This window comes from Rhodnius prolixus, unplaced genomic scaffold (genome assembly GCF_049639745.1).
Source record: "Rhodnius prolixus isolate KJV_2025 unplaced genomic scaffold, Rpr scaffold_2, whole genome shotgun sequence".
NCBI classification, from domain to species: Eukaryota; Metazoa; Arthropoda; class Insecta; order Hemiptera; family Reduviidae; genus Rhodnius; species Rhodnius prolixus.
The window spans coordinates 13,228,345-13,249,794 of record NW_027411592.1 but is presented as its reverse complement, the minus strand read 5'-3'; the positions used below and the strand labels follow the sequence as shown (position 1 = coordinate 13,249,794).

Here is a 21,450-nt window from a genome sequence, read left to right as displayed (position 1 = left end):
AAATATTTATAAGAAATTGAAATATTCCGGTTATTGAAAATCTATTGCTTCTGTTAATAGTGAATGGATCGTTAAAATTTTAATTAATAAATAAGATAATATAAAAAAATGACAAGTTTTTGGGTAATAAAATTTTATATTCACATAATTTACATTGATAGACCATTCTTATTATGACTTTTTGGTGGATAATTCTTTGAACTAATTAAATTATGAGAATAAAAGTCAAAAGGTCAAAATATTTATATAATTATATAACAAATTGGATCTAATCCAATCTAATCGTAAAAACTAGATATATATATTTTTAAAATTTACAAGAATCCCTAAATATTTAAACCTTAATAGTAATAATTACATCTTTATTCTAATTTAGGTACACATTTCACCGGAGTTATAATTACTCTCCAATTTTTTTCTGTCATTAAGGTTTCTTATCTTCCTGAAATTAAAAAATAACATTAGTTTTCAGGACGAACTAGATTATTTTTCTGTTTTTCATAATGTATGATCCATCCATTATTTTCTAATTTCTGTGAAAAGGGACTTCTTCGAAAAACCTTAATGAACTATCTGGCCAGAGGGACTTTTCAAGTTTTGTCAGAAGAAAGAGAAAAATCTAATTCAATTCAGTCTTAGTAGCAATTACTTGTCGAATTGACATGCTTAGGGAATAAGGGAACAAAAAAGTTACCAGAATTAGAGTTAAAAACAAAGCTGCAGCAGAATATATTCTCCTTTACTTGATAGATAAAATAAAAAAGGGATTTTCATGATAAATAATTAGGTTCATGACCCCCTTCGAGGAAGTGACGTAACTATTCTTAAGAGATCTTGGCGTCTCGAGCTGTACCTGCTTTTAAACACTTCCCAATCCCCAACATTCACATAGTACACATAGAAAGAAACTTTCATTGGAAGTTGATGTGTGCAACTACTACGATTCACACCTACACAATTGGAGTGACTAGGGTGGAAAGTAATTCTTATCTGACTTTGTGTGGAATATTGAAACCAAAGATCAGTGATGTAACCGCACATGAGTTATTCTTACAACCTAACGCACCTTTGGAAAATACTAACAAAAATTATCAAACTAAAAAAAAAAAGAAGTGCACATGTATTAATATTTTGTGGGTCAGTTTAATGATGCTAATTTCCAAACCCGTAACAATGCGCTAAAAACGAATTAAACTATTCGACCGTTGGAAAAATAAAACACCTTTCAGACGCCTATACTCAATGAGGCAATACTGACAAAAGTAGCCACAATAAATATTTTAGTAGAAGCGGATTTTGATTTATAGCCACTACCTATACAACTATAAATCAAGGCTGGCTAATCAAACGGAAGGTGCAGGTATATCTAGATTGTATGATTATTTTGGTTATTCCTTAGTGTTCTAATTAATAATAGAACAATATAAGTACTTTTTTGGGTTTTATATAGAATAAGTTACCATATTTTTAGGTACGTCCTTTATTTCCCAACCCCCTTGTCCATCGAAATGTAAAATCTGGTCATGGAATTTCCTGAAAAACAAAAAAAAATAATAATAGAATAAAACAAACTTCAATGGTTGGCCAGGGCCAAAAAAAATAAATTTTCTTAGCTTCTTAGTTACCAATTGACCTACCGATCTGATACAAGTATCCCTAGCTATTTCTTCAGGGACCTTGGCGTCCTTGCCTAAAAATACTTGAAACCTCAACATTCATGCAGTACTCCTAAAAGCCTTCAGTGGAAGTTCTCTGACTAAAACTCTAGCTCACTATGACCGACACTCACATAATAGTTATAAGAGTGACTAGGGTGGAAATATCAAACGAGCACGCATGTCAGTAAATTCTGAACATTGTAAACGCATTCACTCTTTTTTGGTCCCATCCAATCATTGGAATTAGTGTTGTTTGTATTACAATCCAACTTACATATCATTTGCATAAATAGATTATATTATATATCAGATTTGCCTATTATTTAAAAGTAAAATAATGCCCTGCTTCTTCAGACAGGCTTCAAGTCCACCTATCAAATTAGGTGTTGCGAACAGAGGCGACTAGCAAACTTTCTTTACTTTTAATTTCTCGCTTTAATCATTAAATAATATCCAAGGCCTGGACCTGGAATCGAAACCAGCTTTGCAGGCCTCGTCTCTAATCTATTAGTTTTCCTTACTCTACAAAACAAAAGAAATAATCGTGAAGATTTTTGATTTTGTGTTTTCACAGAAATTATCCACTTTGAGGGGCTCTAAATCCGAAAAAGTGGTTTTTACAAATTGCTCTCTCGCACATACACACGTTAGTACCTACCGTAATCCAAATGTGACATTTAGCTTAGGTACCAATAGAGGTTGCCACAATGAGGTTTTGGTCAAATTCGGACAACTGGAAGTATACTACTGAATAGATTTTTCAATATTTTTGGATTTTCTCGAAAACGGTCCCTACGATTTTTTAAACACATTAATCTACAACTTTTACTAGAAACATTTTTCTCTAAAGATAATGGGTACATTTGAGAGGGGTAGATTCCTTTTTAAGTATTGAGAATTAAATAAGACTAAACATACGGAGTTTTCAGAAAATAAATTAGAAGTTTGAGAACTAATATTAATATGTGAAAATTGTATGTGTTCCCACCAGATTATTATATTATTATGTTACTATGGTTACTTACCAAAGGGAAGGTCTGTGAGTTATGGTAAGGAGAGTTATTCCAAGAGCTTTTGCGTCTTCGTACATTTGGCTTTCCACATCCATACTAACTGCACTAGTACACTCATCGAGGAGTGCAAAAGCTGGCCTGTTTAAATACGAAACGTTTTTTAGAATACTGTCAAGAATATTAATACTCCAAATTGCAATTTTTTGAAGGGATGAGGAAGCAATGAGGAAAATATTCTTACATAAAATAAGCTAGAATAGATATTAATGAAAGGAATATAAATTTTACGATAAATGAGAGTCCCAGTATCGACTAATTATAGAAGTCTATGAAAGAAACATGTTCTAAGATACAACAAAATTAACTTTTACTCTTTATTTCTCTAAAATAATGTGTATATAAATGTTTCTAATTAAAAATTCAATAATTTGATTTTCAAAAATTAAATATATTATGGAAAGAGATACATTATTATTAACCACGTAATAGTGTAGAGGAGCAAACAAAATTTAAGACAAATTCTTTTTGGATATCAAACGCTGCATTGGTAAATAATTGTACCAACTAGTAGTTTCCTTGAAACTATAGATAACGGATATTTGGTGGAGACTAAACATTTTTGTTTTTTTCTGCCGCACCCGCCTTCTAAAATTATGCGTCAACTTTTCTCTGTTGGCTTTGGGATTTAATGGAGCCTCCTTAAGCAGAACTAGGTGTTCTTAGGGGACAACTCGAAGTTCAATCTAGAATTATGTTAACAATTCGCTGCTAAACAACTATGCTATAAAATAATAAACTATCACTTTCCTTTAAAATAAATATCCTTAGTTGATAATTTAAATCATCAATAAGGAATATATAAAAACATACTTGTGATAGAACAGCCTAGCTATAGCAATTCTTTGTTTTTCCCCTCCAGAAAGAATGTCCTTCCAGTCTGCTACGGCCGTCCATCCTCCTTCCCTAGCAATTAAAGGTCCAAGACTTACATGAGCTAGACACTTTTCTAAGTCAGTATCAGTGACACCTTTCTCTTTCATTTGTTCAATTGTGTCTGGATAAATAACTTGTTCCCTCAGACTGCCAATAGACATATATGGCCTGTGATAAAAATAAATTTAAAGCATCAGAATTTATTGCAAAAATTAATAATAAGAATAATAATAAATGATTATTAACCTCTGGGGGATGTAGAAAATAGTTGCTTGACTTGGCCTGTGCAAGGTTCCAGAATATAGTGGCCATAAGCCACATACTATCCTGAATAAAGAGGATTTTCCACATCCATTGGGGCCGGTAATCAAAAGATGATGCCCTGGTTTTATATGTAAGCTTAATGATGGAACCACTACATCTCCTAAAATCACATAAATAACTAAAAATTTATTTTGATAAAAAAATATCAAGTCCTAAGTAATTCCTTAGTATTAATCCTTCCAAGTATTAATAATAGAATTTAATACATAACTACTGAGAAAAATCAAATGACCCACTCTAAATTTTTTCTCCTAGGACTCCATCAAATAGTAGTAAAAATTTGGGGGGTGTTTGCTATGAGCACGGAATAGGAGGAGGAAGAAGACCACTTTTTATAGTAGAACCTATAGAAAGGGTTGGTAAAAAATAAAAATAAACATTAATCTTATTCAAACAAATACAAAATACAAACTTGGAAGTTCAATTTAATTTTTATATAGGTAATAAACTAAGAGAAAATGGACATCAATTGTCGAATATTTACTAAATTTTGATAAATGTGTACAAATCAACAATACCGTCCTCAAAAATCTTAGAATGAATGCATTTCTTTTAATTCCAATCACTTTATCATATATAAGAATATATCAACCTCATCATTACTAAATCCACACAAAGATTCCATTAACTTATAATGTTCATTGGCAACACAGAAATATAAAGCATTTTAACAGTTATTTTTCTCTCGTTTTAATAAATTTGCAGTAATAAAAAAGGAAATGATAAATGGTACCTATGTGGTTTAGATTACATAGAACGCATAAGTTATCAGGAAAAAACTTGAATTTTTGCAAATTAAATATATTGAGGGAAACTACTAGCTCCAAATAGCCTCAGCTGCACAAAACTTATGACCTTTTTTTTTTTTTATCTAATCCTTACTATTTATTTAAAAATTACTCCACCAAATTTTGTTGAACAACAAATTAAACGACGAGGTTGTCACAAAATCGATGTTTTACAAGATAAAGAATTTCGAATGATTCAATCAAATCATCTTAGATAAGTAATAAAACTGAGACATTGTAAATCTTCAAGACTTTACTTTTTAGAGAAAATTAATAAAAATTAAAGCATTCATTTGGAATATTAATTATTGATTTATTGTTAATACAAATTTTAAGTTCCTTTGGTGTGAACTCTGAATCCAGATCTGTGACTTAAAGCGGCAAGTACTAGAATCTACGCATATTTTCAGCTTTATTTTTTTAGCAAATAGATTAAATTAAGACAGGATCTATCAACCTCTCCAACAACTGTATACACTAATCGACCGGCGAGCACACTGTAACCGTACTGCTCCTCAAGAGCCTTAAAGCTTCTCTGGAGGATTGGAGCAATTAAGTTTGTGCGTTGCTAAACCTGGGTATCAGCGACTCTGACAGAAAGCAGATGGAAGGCTAGTGGAAACTGCCCCCAAAATGTACTTCAAAAACTACTATTACCTTATGCATAGACATTTAAATATTTTATCATAGATGGGCTAGTTCAGTTTATTAAAAATCTGAGGAGAAATAAAAAGTGGTTTCTTTTTTGTAAAATCGTTTACTGCTTGAGTAACTGGACAAATGCTTTTTCTGGACAGTCTCATCTGATGACTCCAGTAGGGAAGTAAACAGTACAATATGTTGGTCACACTACACTCATATTAAAAAACAAAAACCCCATTTAATTATCGATGTTTCAAAATCAAATAGCAAATAATGATATATTGGCACTCCCACCTTAAAAAAACATTTTGAGGTGAAGAAATCCTAACCGTAGGATGCCTATTCCTATCATTCAACCTTAAACAGGAGCGAGACTCAGCAGTCTCTTCTCCACGAAGAACGGCAATCTCAAGTCTCAGCGGGAAAATATATTCCCTGAATTCTCGGGCAATCGTCTCTTTCAGCGTTTCTCTTTCATCTGTTTGTCTATAGCTTTATAAAAATTGGTATAATCGAATATTGAATCTGCCAAGCCTCAAGAACCCCTTTTTCAAAGGTGCAAAGTAAATGCTTGCCTCCTAAGGTACTGTTGAGTAATAATTGACCTCGATGGTTTACCTTTTAGCCACAAAATAGAGCTCTCGATTAGCTTCAAAGCCCACCACTGTCCTACCTCATCTCAGGATGGCGTTACTTATTGCTAGAGCACTGCCTTTACTTCTGGACCGTCGTGTATTCACTCAACTTATAGATAAACAACTATTTATGATTTTTCAACAGAAAACATGAATGCCGCTGGCCAATCATGCAAGCTGAATGTTTTTCTTAATCAATAATTAAATTTTACCTGTGGGCGTGACAATAGGGGTGTCACACAGTCTTATACTTCCGTCTGTGCTCTCCACTACTCTACCTGCAATTTAAAAAATATTTAATAACATTTCACATTAAAAAATTTACTTTATTCAGAATATTTCGCAATATTTCAGAATTTTTGTTCACAGGTATTTTTTGTTTTATACTGCTTCTAGCAATTTAAGGAAGAAAATAATAAATAACTAATCCTAAATAAACTGAGGTTTTTAGGGCTTTGAACTTTGAAACATTTCAGAAAAAAAAACACAAATGAATTTTAATGAGCATATTTTTATATTGAAAATTTGGTTATGTCCGCAGTGCTGGATAATATGCCTGATCACATAACACTCATTTTTTTTATTTCTGAACGGCTTCCGACTTTCATCTAACTTCCATTAATCAGTGTAGAGTGAGTCGGAACCACAGTTGATGGAAACTGATCACTCAATCTCTGTTAATGGATGAGTCTGAATCCGAACAGGGACACAAAAAATATGTCTGCTACGGACGGTGAAAATCAGCACTTTATTTATATGTAGATGGTTTCTTGAATTCATGTTTCATTCTAATTTTGATCCCAATAAAAGATGTAAAGAAATCATCCCAAATGTAAGAAATCTGTTAACATTAACACCATTTACAGAACGGTCTCCCATTTTTTACAAATTTAACAACGCCTTAAATATTATACTTTCAAAAATGCAAATATTTATACCTTATTTATATTTATAAAAGGTATACCTTTTGCTTAAAGGTCTCCACGACCAGAGTAGAAAAATATTGGATTATTTTGATTCAAGGTTTTCACTTTAAATTTTATTAACTGATAACTCATTAGGCAAACTTAATTAACTCAGTTTAAAAAAAAAAAACAAATAAAAATATGCTTAAAAATTAGCTTTTTCCCTCAAGATCATTGCATGAATGAATTGTAATATACTTCTCTGAATAATTTCACTATCTTTCTGCTGGCTGATAATAATAAGTTTGTGCTATTCATGTCATTGACTTTGACATTGTCCTAAAGCCTAAAGTGGGTCATGGTCGAAGATTAAATTTCTAGGAGCTCACACATTATTCGAATCATTTAATTTAGAATCGTTATATTTAGCATAGCATTCGGGGCAGGTGACCGATTTAATTGAATTTGGTTTTATCTAAGTAAATTTATTTGGTTTTCTTTTGTTTTGTTCCAAAATAATGGCTATTAAAGTGAGTCAGATTCACTTGTTTCAAGAAAATACATTATTAATATGGTCATAACCTACACTGAACACCGTAGTCAATGCAAAAAAATAACTTCCAAATAACTATGCAATTCATATAAAAGTATTCTAAAAATCAGAAACCGAAAATAATTTGAATAAGAATATCACTGTTCATAAAGGGTTCTCGACTTCATTTTGCTAAATAAATAAATAATTTTTTTATTTTAACATTTTACCCCCTCATTTGACAAACATATCTCTAATCAAAACAATGTTACAGCACAATACAAAATTACAGTGGTTTAAGCTCTTTTGGATTACTATATAATATAATACTTAAATAATACTATAAATATAATACTTTTGGCAGACCATTTATTTGATTAACCCCCGTCAACGAACTTCAAAAAATCTTCAAAAGGTTTCTGATTTGTTAGAAGTTACAGTGTGGTAATATCTATCCATTTTTAAGGATTTCAGCCCATTTTCAATTTCCTCCTAGTTAAGCCCAAAGTTTCATTGAGGTTATACTTTCTACGAAAACGCACATGAGCCTTTTAAATTCCCACTTACAAAATTTCGAAGTTCATAATAGATAGTTTTGTCATTTTCTTTTATAAAAATAATTTTACAGATTTATAGCTTTTGTCTAATAAAAAATTTATTTAATTGTAAAAAAGTTGTATAATCAGTTTACATATGAATATTCCTCGCTTAATTCATTTTTTGGATAAAAGAACTGCTCAATTGCAGTTTCAACTTCAGTAAAGTTAATTAATTATCTATTGCAAAGAAAAACAATAGGAACTGAGCTGTTCACTACATCAAGCTCTATTCAATAGAAAAATTACTCTGCGATTGACCAAAGCAGGGTAGAGCAGGACCAAAATGTAAGTAAACGCTATTTATTTGTTGACATTAAAGATAAGAATTCGTGAAAAGTCCATTGGAGGAAGTTCGACTTTACGTTTTAGAAACTGCACAAAAACATGTTTTTTAAAAATGTTCTCTTGTGGCAACAAGAAACGAGTTTAATCGCGAGCCACTCTCTGAGAGGACTACTTTCTACCCAAAAAACAAAACAAAAAATAGATGCATGAAGAAACTGCGATTCGTTTTTTAGATCGCAGCGGTGTTGACTTATTGATCACTCCCGGCTCATTTAGAATGATGTTCATTGATTAAGCAATCTCCACCTTCGATTTCACAAGTAGCTAGAGTACGAAGGCGAGAAATTGTAGTAGGAAAACGTTAGTACACTCCATTCTTTTCAGTTTAAAATAATAATCATTTTTATAGTACATATTACGAGATCTATTCATTCACTTAAGTAATTTCACAACATTAATTGCATGAAGAAAATTTTGGTAAAGAGGGTCTACTTTTTGGAGAAAAGTGTTCATAATTCATTGAATGTAATTTAGAGTAAAAAAGACTAAAGGCTATCTAAAGGTAACTGAACAGACAGCATGTTGTTTGAGAGAGTAGGTCAAGTGGAAAGGTAGGGGAGTTGCTGATTCGGAGGTAACTAATTGTAGTGGGAGAGCTGAGCGCTAGATCACAATAATGAAACTGCGATACTACACTGATGCAAGCAACTGTAACGCTCAATGACGCAAACTAGAATATTTTGTTGTCGTTTGAAAAAAAATAAAAAAATAAAAAAATGGGGATGTCAAATATTAAAATGATCTTAGCCGTTCTAATTTTCTTTAATATTAATATAACATTTTTATTTAACTAAGGAATTATTGAGTGAATCTATAAAAAAAAAAAAAAAATACATTTTGACATTAAGACAAATTGTAAGAGCAACCTCTCAATTAGCACATTGTTAAAAAAGAACTTAGAAAAATATCCAAATAACGAAGGAGGTTTTTCAATTTATTTAATATGTTCCCAAAAATTCGGTATTTAAGAAGATTATATAGTTGAACCGAAGGTACATACCTTCAAGGTACCTACAATCAAGGTACGTACCTTGATTCACTTAGTGAACTGCCTAGCCTAAATTGATTTTTATTTTTAGGAAAGGTGTCTCTGTTAAGTCATGTTGCCAAATTATTATAAATGTCTGCATTGGATCCTTTACTGAACCAACGGAAATTTCGTAGAAAATAAAACTTTTAAGAAAACCTTGAAAATTATGATAAGAAAAAGCGAAAAAAGTTTTAATATCATCTTTCATTTTTATAAATACAAATAAGAAGAATTTTCACCAAATTATTTATTGGTAATTCAATCACTTATCACAATTATATAGACTCATTTTGTTAAGCAAGATTTATTATAAAGTAGTGAAATTTTCTTTTTTTTTACCTCACGAAAAGTTTTCATTGATTTTAAGTATATTCGTATATTTATGTGGTAACTATTAAGACTAGTTTTATTCCACGCGATCAAGAAGATAGTTCAAGGTCAGTATAGTAAGCGCGATTATCACGATAATTCTTGGAATAGTTTTTAAATGTACATATATTGTAAAGCGTAGATCACAATAATTGCCTATGCTTTCTTGTTTTCTACAATAGAAATAACCTTCATTAAGTAGTTCTTACCATCCTTGAGGACATACTCTAATAATCTGACACTATTTAAATACACAAATTATTAAAAATCTTCACCCTTTTCAATGGTCAATAATTTGTTAATATTCTAAAATTAAAAATAAAAAAAAAATGAATAACTCTTACCACAAATATGTGTGAACCTTTGTAAAGAATTTGAAACAGCGGCTCTTTGATAAATACCTCTTGATACTTCATCAAATACTTGCAGCATTGCACCAACTCTGGACGTATATCCAGCCAATTCCACAATTTCCTTATAAGAAGACATTAAACGTTCTACAGCGTCTGCTCCAGACAAGAGTAGATTGCGAGCTGTAGTAAAATATTGAGTTCTATCGCTTACGCACTTGTCTTGACCTGTATCAAAATGAAAAATTGATAGATAATTTTTAGGGGATGGATTAGCAGAGTGGGTAGTGACTAAAAACCACGCGGTTTATCCCAGGTTTGAATCTAGCTTCCTGCTTATAGATTTTCTCTTTCTAGATGCCTCTATAGCTTACTGTACGGTGATGAACATTGTTGACTGCCATGACATACACAAATAATTTTTCTTTTATGTAGACCCAAAAATTAGTTATTTAGTATACAGTTAAGAAAAGCATCTTTTTCATGGTGTGTAAAGAATGACAAAATTAATAAGCTGAGGTAAAAGAAAGTTCTCTGAAACACAAGTATTCAGAGAATATTTTAAAAACACCCTAAGGATGATCTAGCCACTAGATTGAAGGCACAAAAAGGAGGGGACTGGAAGTGGCGTTACTGTATGGAGAATTCTTCGTTCACAATACAATATCATTTGGCTAAATTAAGGTTGCCAGCATGTTTAACGGGAAATATGGCCAAAATGGGAAATGAGGTATCCAGAAAAGTGCAGAGAGATGATCGTTCCAAGTGGGAACGAGGACACCAGGATTCTAGAAATGAACAGAAGAAACAGGCTACCACATTAAACAGAAGAAACTGGCAGTTGTACAAATAAGGAAATTATGGTTTAGCAAGGGTTGCCGCGCAAGAATGCCTTTTAAATAATAATAAAAAAAAAACTAAACCCATGCGAACCAAACATTTGCCAGTGAAAAATTCCCTAGTGTCGCACATTTAAAGGCTGATATCATGAACCTGAAGCGATGATCCGCCCAGAGCGCAAACAAAAGATTAAAAATCCAATTTTTAAAAAAGAACTAAAGCGAAATAGTAATGAATAAAGTTATGAATGAAATATTTGTTGGCCTTCCAAAAAAGAGTGTGACATTTTAAATAAAAATGCATTTGTAAGCTATTCTGAAGAGTACTCCATGTCCGTTGAACTCTTCTCAAGAAGAAAACTACCTCAAGCTTGATTTTAATGGCATTATAACGAGCAATTGTGGGTAATAAACTGAACTGCAGGAAAACAATAAAAACATTCAATAAAACAATATAAATATAACCATAGAAGATCATTAATATTTATAAGGTCAGATGGAAATGAGAAGATCTGAGTGAAAATCTTGAAAATAAAGTTGAGATTGACAAAGTGATAAATGAGCAATGGATGACATTTACTTAAAGATTTTTCTAGCAAGGTCCCACTGAACTAGCAAACCATTAAGAAATATCTGCTACATCCCTCGCCTCTTCCAACTAATTAGTTAAAAAAGTTATAATTAAATTTTTTATTTAATTTAATAACAGGAAAGCCAATATTAAGATTCTAGGAAATTGAATGAGAAATTTTAAATTAATTATTTAATTATTAACATTAACTTACCATTATTCTTATTGGTCATCAGAATCGGCAAAGAGACCATAACCATGCCTGTCCCACTCCAAACATACTTCATTAGGAACTGTTCTAATACAACGTACCACAATCGCTGGCAAAGAATTTTATTCTTATGTTCCACTAATGAACGATATGCAGATTTTAAATGTTTCAATTCTACCTATACATAAAATTACAAAGAAAGTGAACATATGTATGCAGAATGTATAAAATACGTATATATTTTTACATTTATATGAATACATATATGTATAAACAACATAAAATAAAATGTGATTATAAGAAACGCAGTGCTAGATAACATCTTTGGTTTTATTCATCGGAGCGTGCATGATGGATGCGTTTGTAACCGGTCAGGGATGCAATAAACATGCCTGTTACCATGGATAAAATACAAAAATAACTTACATAACTTTTTTTTGTTTACAAACCAACTGTAGCTTTAAATAGACTTCGCGGTTATACTTGCGGTAAATGTGTCTATACTACTACAAACATAATCGGCACTTCTGAGGTTTCTAGGAACGAGATATTAATATTGAGGGAAGGAAAGCAACAACTGCTTGAGGCTTTCTTGCATTCTCAGGTGATGGACTCAAAGTTTGTTTAGAATTGGCTCAAAACAGTGTTTCCTAAAACATCTATTGTATATCAAAGCTGTTGTACACATCAAATACCTCTGCAAGACCAGTAGTAGGTGTTTGTGTTGTTAGGCTGGAATACCAATTCCCAATACGCGTTTATGAGAGTCGGAAGTCTTAAGAATCCTTACTTAAGACGAGCCCCTCTGGTGCACCTGAGATATCCATAAATTTGTAGAGCTTCAGCCTGAGCCAAAGTGTTTTCAAAAAAGAGTGATACATAGCCTTAATATGTTAGATTATGTAGCGAATAGTAAATTCTAAGGCAATAAACATTCTTGACAAACTGAAAGCAAAAGCCACCGACATGAATAAAGGAAGAATCTTATTCTTGTTTGAATCTGGTTTTATTTAATATTTCCACGAAAGCAAAATTTCAGTCCAATCAAAAATTTAAATTTCAATATGACAAGGAATTCCTTTTAAATAAATAAATTATTGCAAAGTTAGTAAAAGTATAAATTATTAAACAAATTCGTTGACTTTATCTGTCGAAGCATGCATATTTACTGTACCCCTGACCCGCTTTTGGACTTTCATGCATCATCTAAGCTACCTCTGTTTAATCTACATTTATTAGATTGGAGTTGAGAATTCGAATTCACTTATGTTTCCGTCTCGCATTGCTGACTGGCTGTCGACTTTAGAGCCGGATGGTAACATAAGTGAAGTTGAATTCTCTACAACAAACTCGGATAGATGACATTGCGAAAACGGTCACCAATAAATAGATATGCGTACTAGAATGGATATAATCAATGAACGATATTACCTAGCAGACTGCGGACCTGAACATATTTTCAATTTTAAACAATTTTGTTTGGATACCCAAGTTCTAACCAAATTAAAAAGTGGAATATCGAAAAGGAAGACGAAATTCACTAATATATTGTCTTAGGAAATTGCCTTGAATTTGGCAGGTAGAATTTCAACTATTTAGGAACGCTTTTGTCCCCCAAAAAATATGAGTAATAATGACTTTTGGGAAACGGTGTTTTATTTTGCATAAGTTTGATCGAGAGAGTTAATATTAGAGAGAGGATTGGTGAAATGAATTACAACATTTATCAACACTGTCTCATTTGCCACAAACCACAAATACCAAACGTGGCCAAGATTTTAAATCCACTGCTACCAAAAGGCGGTTGCAGGAATAACTAGAACATGAAGTATTGCAGATATCTTTGCTGGTTGAAGGAGGTATTTGGAATTAATTACAAATATTCCTTTCTCTGCAGAGTAAATTATTTCTTATTTTTGGCTATCCTGTTTGGGTTTCTTAGTAACTTGTAACTTCAATTTAATATATGTTTATTTCGGCTAGTTTCTAGCTTAGTCGCGTTATTTTCAGTTTAGTCCCCGTTGTAAGGAGGTTCGTTAACAGGGTTCTCATGTTTCCTTGTGGTCCCATTAATATTATTATAACACACTTTGGCAGATAGTACTGAGAGTAGGTGCCAAAGAAGGAACCTTATTCAAAAAAATGCTTATGAAAATGGAAAATGTCGGATAAAACTTGAAAGTTAGCGGTGCAATATGCGTAGCTTTTTGATTTTATTTACTTTATTTTTATTTTCTGATGCTTTGAGAAAAACCACATTCTCTTACCTTTAATAATTATAACTTCAGAATTACATATTGTACACCCGTATTAACTAATTTATTCGTAATTAGAATCATAAACTCAAGCAGTTGTATCTATCATAAACTATTTAGCCAAGAATTATGAATGATAAACCATTTCGAAACCAACCGAAAATGTAAAAACTATCGAGTTGAAATGAGTTTTTTAATTAATTCAAGTTAACGCAGCGCACGTGAGAATAGAAAGAGGAATGAACTTAAGCTGATGAGTCAGAATTAGGAAAAAAAAAAAACCTTGCGAAAGGATAGAGCTATTATAAGACTGCTAACCAATAAAAATGAAATAAATATCACACTATCATTAACTATGAATTATAAAGTAGTTTTTTTACTATCCGGAGTAAACAACCCTTTTTTTTAAATAAAATAAAAATTGACCTTCCACATGTTAGGATACTTTTTAATGAATTAAATGAATGTATTTTCAAATTCAATAAAAATTAGAGCCTTTTTTTACGACCTCCTTCACTTTTGTTTGTAAGGAGTTTCATCCATCTTCAGTATGTATTGACTAACAGTTTGGATGAGAAACAGATTTCTTGAAGAATATGTGATGCCTTACTATTTTATTAATACATTCTGAAAAAAACTGAAAGATCCTAAACCAGGTCAATGATAATAAAGTAATGTAGGCTATCTCACAGGAGGTCATCTCTCATGTTTTAAACCATCTTGCTTCCAGAAATTTTAGTTCCTAGCCAATGATACATACCTGATGTCCACCATAGAATGCCACTTCTTCAGCATTTGTAATTAGTCTAGAGTGAACACTACGTAGATAGGCCGATCTTTCTGCTTCCACAGAGACCAGTGCGCCAAATTTGGGCGACAAAGTCCTAAGCACTTGTCCAGTTAAAGTGATTACAACTACGGCAAGTAAAGGACCTGAAATCAAATAAAGAGATTTATTACTTAAAAATCGAAAACAATAATTTTACAAAACTCTCGAGGAAACGCTCATATATTTTATAGAAATATACTGCTACCTAAAAAATTTATTCAAAATTTCACATGCCTATTGACTGTAGGGTAATCAAGATAAAATTTTGATAGAGAGGACATTATACACATTTCTCTAGGTACATTCTGATGAATATCCAACGTCGAGAGTAGGATATTCTCAAATCTCGTAATATTAATCTCTATTTCTCTGTTTAGGTATATAATAACTTTGATTAAGCTTCTGGGTATAAAACAATGAAATCACAAAGCAAAAAAAGTAATTTTTACAAATTGTTTAAGATGAACACTTCATCGGTATGTGACTGGACAATTTACCAAGGGGAAAATAGAAGCAAGAATTACGTTTCGATTCGAATACCACAATCACCACCATTGGTTACCTAAGAAATGTGGTGTAGTCAGGGGCTGAACGAAAGCAAAGAGTGTTGGAAAATTGTTTTTAACTACGGAAACTGTCTTAAAGATAGCAGCACAAGTCTGTCGGCGGCTTGGGAGATCTGTCAAACTAACCAACTAGAAGATTTTTAAGACTTTTTTTTTTTACAGGATGTTTCCCATAATTTGTTGCAAACTATTTTATATGTTTATCTCTGAACTTGGAGCTTGAAGTTGTGTGAATTAATATAATGCAGATAGTGCATTATTTTGTAGTACAAATCATTTACAATTTACTGGAAAAAACTTGTATTACTTGTATTACTTGTATTACGTATAAAGACATAACAAAAAATAAAGTGAAGAACTCATTCAGGATTCGCACAAAGTGAACGGTACAATGTTTTCTCTTCATGCCATATTAAATTCACATAAGTTTTCTTATGAAAATTATTCTTCCCAAAACTTGTGCATGAATGCGTTTTGTTCACCGACACCGAATGTTTAGTCTTAATGGAGTGGGAATATCTGCCAACTCTACAATGTTAGAACTGTTCATGTTAGTCTCGAGTGCATTTCTTGTCGCAGACAGGTGGTACTGCTGAAAAGCCAAATCTAAATAAGTGGTGTTGGGTAATCGAGCCCACCTTAATATTTAGAATTTAGCCACCATCTCTGCTGAAGAGTCTGTGAGAGGAATGGCGGCTTATACTTAATCTTTTAATTTAACCTGAATTCCACCATCTAGTCGTATTTCGGTTATGTGAATTAATAATTTGTACAGTTTTTGACTCTCAACCTTCATACAACTGATCGACCAAATAGTTTTAATGCGTTAACCTGAACTATTGGGTATAGTTGTTTGTGGCTTCAGATCTCCACGTTGAGCCACAACACGTTCTTTTATTTAGAGACCACAATGGCCAGATTATTCATTGAATTACACTTGTGCAGCAGTTTAATCTGCCTCTTTCACCAGCCAGACATCTATCTTCGACTAGTTTACGTTACTAAAGAAGCTTGCCAAAACTGTCAAGAGGCCATTCAACCCAGTACACTAGAGTGCGGTGAATTTGCAGCAATATTAGGAAGGGCTAATGCAAGTAGCCTACAATTTGAAACCCCCTACTAGGTGGTAACTATAACACAGAAACAAAAATTGATAAAAAAACATAAAATTTGCAAAGTAGAAAACGTTATTTGTATTGGTCAAAGTTATTTAAATAGACGATTTGCAGCTGACCTTGTCAGAGTACCATTGCACTTGGCAAAATTACAAAAGTAAAAATAAAAACAGAATACCTGATAATGTACCTAATTTATAAACTTTGTTCCCACTCTCTCTTTATTTAAAAAGATAAACAATCAACTAACACAATTTTTTGTTCTTTTTGTTAAAAGATGAAGTAAACAAAAAATATAAATAAAAAAAGAGGTCATAAACCACAACTAAAGGTCATTGAAGTGTTTATGGCTATAAAGCAAACAGAAAGAGAAGAATTAAAGATATTTTTAAAAACCAACAAAAAATACAGGAAGCGAGATACACTTATAGACAGATATGTGCTTATCTTCTAACTGATAACGAGTGATATTTTGTGAACAGCAGCGCATATTCTATAATTCCAAGGACAGACTGCTCATCGGCAAAACACTTCACATTTCTTTAGATGTTTTTGTTTACTTTCGTTGGTAACTTGTTTGCATGAAGTTTCCCAAATTGTCCACAATAGTTTTAGTGAAACCTAGATATAGTGAATTTCTTTTGAACATCGTTTAAAAACCCACTTTTCAAAATCGCGCATCACTTTTAATGGTTACATTTCGCCAGGAAAAATGATTGATCAAGAGTTTAGAGGTATCCAAAAATAGCTGAGCATTAGAGAATTTGAGGGAAATTTCTCGTAATCTTAGTTTACCTTTTGCAAAAATCCGTTAATAATTAACCTTTTTATTAGACTCCTTTCTTCTTTCACTTCCTTGCACTCTTGGTGCAGATTCTCGAATTAGAGTGTTTTAACGTAAATATGGAAATTGATATCGCCTGAGTACGAAAAATAGATTTTACAAATTGGTCCGTCTGGATGCCTTGAAGTATGTATACAATATAAAATAAAAACGGAAAATTGTAGAAGATTCAAATAGTTGCCTAAGTTGCACTAGAATGGTGTAAACCTAGCAATTAAGAGACGGAATCATCCGGAAAATGTCAAATGAAAAAGCTGTAAGAATTGTACAGTTTTAAGTTGTTTTTTTTTTTTTTCAATTTTCTCAAAAAAGGCTCCAATTCCCTTCAAACTTGTAACCCTCAATTTAAGATCCAATGAAAAACTTTCAATAGAAACTTTTGTTTCACAAAAAATTGTTTTATAATTTATATGATACAGCAAAGAACAAATTATTAAAATTCTGTTTAAAAGAAACTCGCTTGACCAGTAGTGCGAATTTCTTGAAGTGAGGTTTTTGATTTATGACATTTTATTGAATTTTATAGTTTTAGCCTCGTATAAAATAGTGGAAATGAAATACATTGTAAATATGTATTTCATATAAGGAGAATATATATTGAACTGAATTACATTGAGAAAATGTTTTATGGAACTAAGATCTTATGTTGCTCCGCAATTGATCTACCCAACGAGATAAGAAATTAATATTAATATTATTTAATAATAATTATGTTAGGGTGGTTCGCGAAATATTTTTAAAATTGAATGAATTATGCAGATGTGCAATCAAAAATTTAATAAATTAAAAGTAGGATTAAGAATTTTTCGGCTTTCCAGTTACTCCTTCTACCAAAAACTAACCATTAACAGCTCTAAATCACAAATTAGAGCCCCAAAAAGTACCCCAGAATTAAAGGGCTACATTTCTCACAGTTTGTAAGATAAAAAGTACAAATGAGAAAAGATTTCTCACATTATTGCCTAAAATCAATTAGAATATATTAGCGTTCTTTATACTAATTAGCACTGTCCAGTAAGTGTTGTTCACCTTGAAGTTTTGATTCTTTTTAAACCTTTCAAGAATTTTGAATAGATTTTCCCACTTTACTTGAGGTAGAAAGAAACTAGTGAAAACATGGATCATGTTAAAAGCGGTTCTCAATAATGGAACGAACCGGACCGAATCATGAAAATATTTTTCAAAAGAAATTATAATAAATAGATTTGTAATAAAAATTGACATTTTTAGATATTTAAAAGTTACATTTTAAACGAGCTGGTCTCTGAAGTTAAGATTATACGAGTACATAGATTGGGCTAGGTGTAGTTCATTGCTATCAACTTCAATTTATTAGTTTTTTTAATGATTTAAGGCGCCTCAACATCTGAGGTTATTGGTGCCAGAGCTTTTTCAGTTTATTATCATAATTATTATTATTTGTTTTATCACAGTGCCTTTACACTGTTTGCACGGTAAAAGAGGACAGGACTATGTACATACTTTATCTCCGTAATAGATTTTGTTTACTGACCATATAAGAGCAAGACTTTCTTTCGCTTAAACGGTGATCTAGCTCTCACAGGTTTTGTCTGAAAGCACGGTAAGCTGGACCATTTTTTACAGTATGCATTCCATAATAGCTGAAAATTATTATGGTACGTTCAACGGGAACAAATTCAAAGAGAAGTGTCAAATATAAATTATGAGGGCCTATATTACCTTAGCAGCAAACTACAACTTTGTTTTTAAAGAGAATCTTCTTCTTTTTAGTTCTTAAGGAAAATTCTTCTTTTTTTTAATTCTTAAATGCTAACTCTGATTACAGAACGTTCCAATTCGGAAAATTACGAGATAAAATTTTTTCGCTAACTGTACGATTCTAAAACAAATATTAATGAGAACATAATTTTTGGTTAAACCCTAAATTTAAATAAATTACCTGTTTACTCTCCTAAAAAACAGTTTTCTTCAGTCAAACGTCAAATCAATAAAAAACCTAAGGGGAAATCACACGATTTTTTTACTTCAATAAATTCGCTAGCTTGTGACTTTACAACCTTACCTTCACCATTAAAATTTTTACAGCAAATATAACCTTCCACAATAATGTTTGAGTGATACATCACGCTGAAATAGCATTTTTGTGGGGAATTGTAAATTCTCCTTTCTCCAAGAAATGCATTTATTCTAATTTTCCAAGCTAAATGTTTAGTATCAGGGAATCATAAAACTTTTAAGGAAAAAAGTTGGAGCCATTTGTGAGTAGATTCAAAACAGAGAAAAAGCTATTCACTAAAATGTACTTGAAGAATGTTTAATAATAATTTTGATAGCCGTCTGTCACAGCAAACATTATATTGAGCTGTTTTCTAAAAATTGTTTTTGAGAAATTTTCCCTTTCTAAAATTACTATTTTCAAAAAATGATTTTTGTTTTCAACTCAATTCATGAATTTGCTGTAGAATAAGTCAATTTCGAAATTTGGAACTTTCGCATAACTTTTTACTTGTATACCAAGTAAAAAATGCAACCTGAGACTACATCCGCATCTAACTGGAATTTCTGGTGTGCATCTGAACCGCCTAAAGCACGTTATCAATTATACGTTATGCTAATTATTTTTTTTTTTTTTTTTTTTTTTTTTTTTTTTTTTTTTTTTTTTTTTTTGCGCGTCAACAGCTGAGGTCATTAGCGCCCGGAGCTTTTTCCAGTGCACTGCCGGCCTCCGGACAGTGTTCTCTCGTTACAGACAACACTGTCCATCACCGGACAGTGAGCTGTAAGAAGCTCCTAGGAAGAGAAAATCTAAGGGTCAGCTGCTGGATTCGAACCCGGGACCTCCGCGTGGGAGTCCAGTATGCTAACCTCATAGCTAATCCCTTCCCTAATTATTATTATTATTTTACTTTTTGTTCAAAACAAATATTTCTACAAACCAGGTATAACTGCAGCACCCATCTGCCTGGACGACCTGGCAAGCGCTAATCCAATAAGTGCACAATCAAATAATGGCTTAGTGAGATGTGAATATAGATGTGCCAACGATGCAGTAAATGCTGTAATATCGTCCGTAAGAAGGTGGTCAGCATTTTCAATTCTTGAATCCAAATTCGATACCCGATAATAAATTTGATTCTTCATATAGAGGGCGTACGCGTGATTCACCAGGCGTGTCCTGAAAAAGGAAACATAAAGAAAAAAAAGGTTAAAAGCTATATATGTAAATATTACACCTAGATCAACCATTCTAACAAGATTTGAAATAAAAGAAAAAAGGTTGTCAAAGTAGGGAATTATAGTTTGCAGCAAAAATATCAATACCATTAACAGGGCCGGATTTAGATGAAGAGAGGCCCTAGGCTATTCCACTTATGAGGCCCTTTCACCTCCCATTTTTAAGTTGGTAAATTACATTATTATGTTTGTTTATTAATTAAAACTGTCCGGTATCATATGCTTAGAATTACTCCTTATTTACGGTTCAATGTTTTAGTGTTCACTGTTTTTAGAATAGTGTAATTTTAATTTTGCTAACTATTTGAATGTAGGCCCCTCTTGATCTTGAGGCCCTAGGCTGAAGCCTAGTTAGCCTATAGGAAATCCGGCCCTGGCCATTAACTTGGATAATTCGAAATGTTCACTTGGTTGCTGCGTCCTGATGCGAATCCATCATCAATGTTCCAACCTTTTCACATCCAACAAACCAGTATTTTTTTTTTTTTTTTTTTTTACCTCAAATCATTGATTCTGCTTCATATCGAACTTACCGAAGAAAAAGTCAGAAATACCAACTTGTAGATGTTTCCACAAAGATTGTAATTTATGTGAATGAAATTGAAATAATTCTCAGCGTCTATAATAAGAAAACAATGTGAATTGGAGCATGCGAATCTTTACCAACAATAAAATCTATATGAAAATCTATTCTTGAGAATTCATTAATTACACTTAACAAATTACAGACTTCCTTTTAAACAAATCTAAAGCACCTTCCATTTTCCCACTTAAACTTCACCTCTCATTAATGTTGCTTTATTTTTATTCTCTAAACTATTAATCGACTGGGTAATGTATTGCGATCGAGTTGATTGTCGTTCGATTTTGCGTTTTTACCC

The 21,450-nt window shown here is 32.0% G+C and overlaps 1 protein-coding gene across 1 annotated transcript in view; it reads right to left on the bottom strand.

The window, feature by feature from the left end:
* Positions 1 to 192: 192 nt before the first annotated feature.
* The window catches only part of Abcd1 (ATP binding cassette subfamily D), a 52,623-nt gene continuing 31,365 nt past the window's right edge, over positions 193 to 21,450 (bottom strand). The window contains exons 2-11 of the mRNA XM_074117943.1: positions 20,272 to 20,510; positions 14,760 to 14,932; positions 11,748 to 11,922; positions 10,118 to 10,351; positions 6,206 to 6,271; positions 3,851 to 4,028; positions 3,542 to 3,772; positions 2,684 to 2,809; positions 1,461 to 1,533; positions 193 to 442 (exon numbers count right to left, since the gene is read on the bottom strand). Coding sequence (XP_073974044.1) covers positions 425 to 442; positions 1,461 to 1,533; positions 2,684 to 2,809; positions 3,542 to 3,772; positions 3,851 to 4,028; positions 6,206 to 6,271; positions 10,118 to 10,351; positions 11,748 to 11,922; positions 14,760 to 14,932; positions 20,272 to 20,510 — 1,513 coding nt within the window. The 3' untranslated portion in view covers positions 193 to 424. The remainder of the gene's footprint in view (positions 443 to 1,460; positions 1,534 to 2,683; positions 2,810 to 3,541; positions 3,773 to 3,850; positions 4,029 to 6,205; positions 6,272 to 10,117; positions 10,352 to 11,747; positions 11,923 to 14,759; positions 14,933 to 20,271; positions 20,511 to 21,450) is intronic.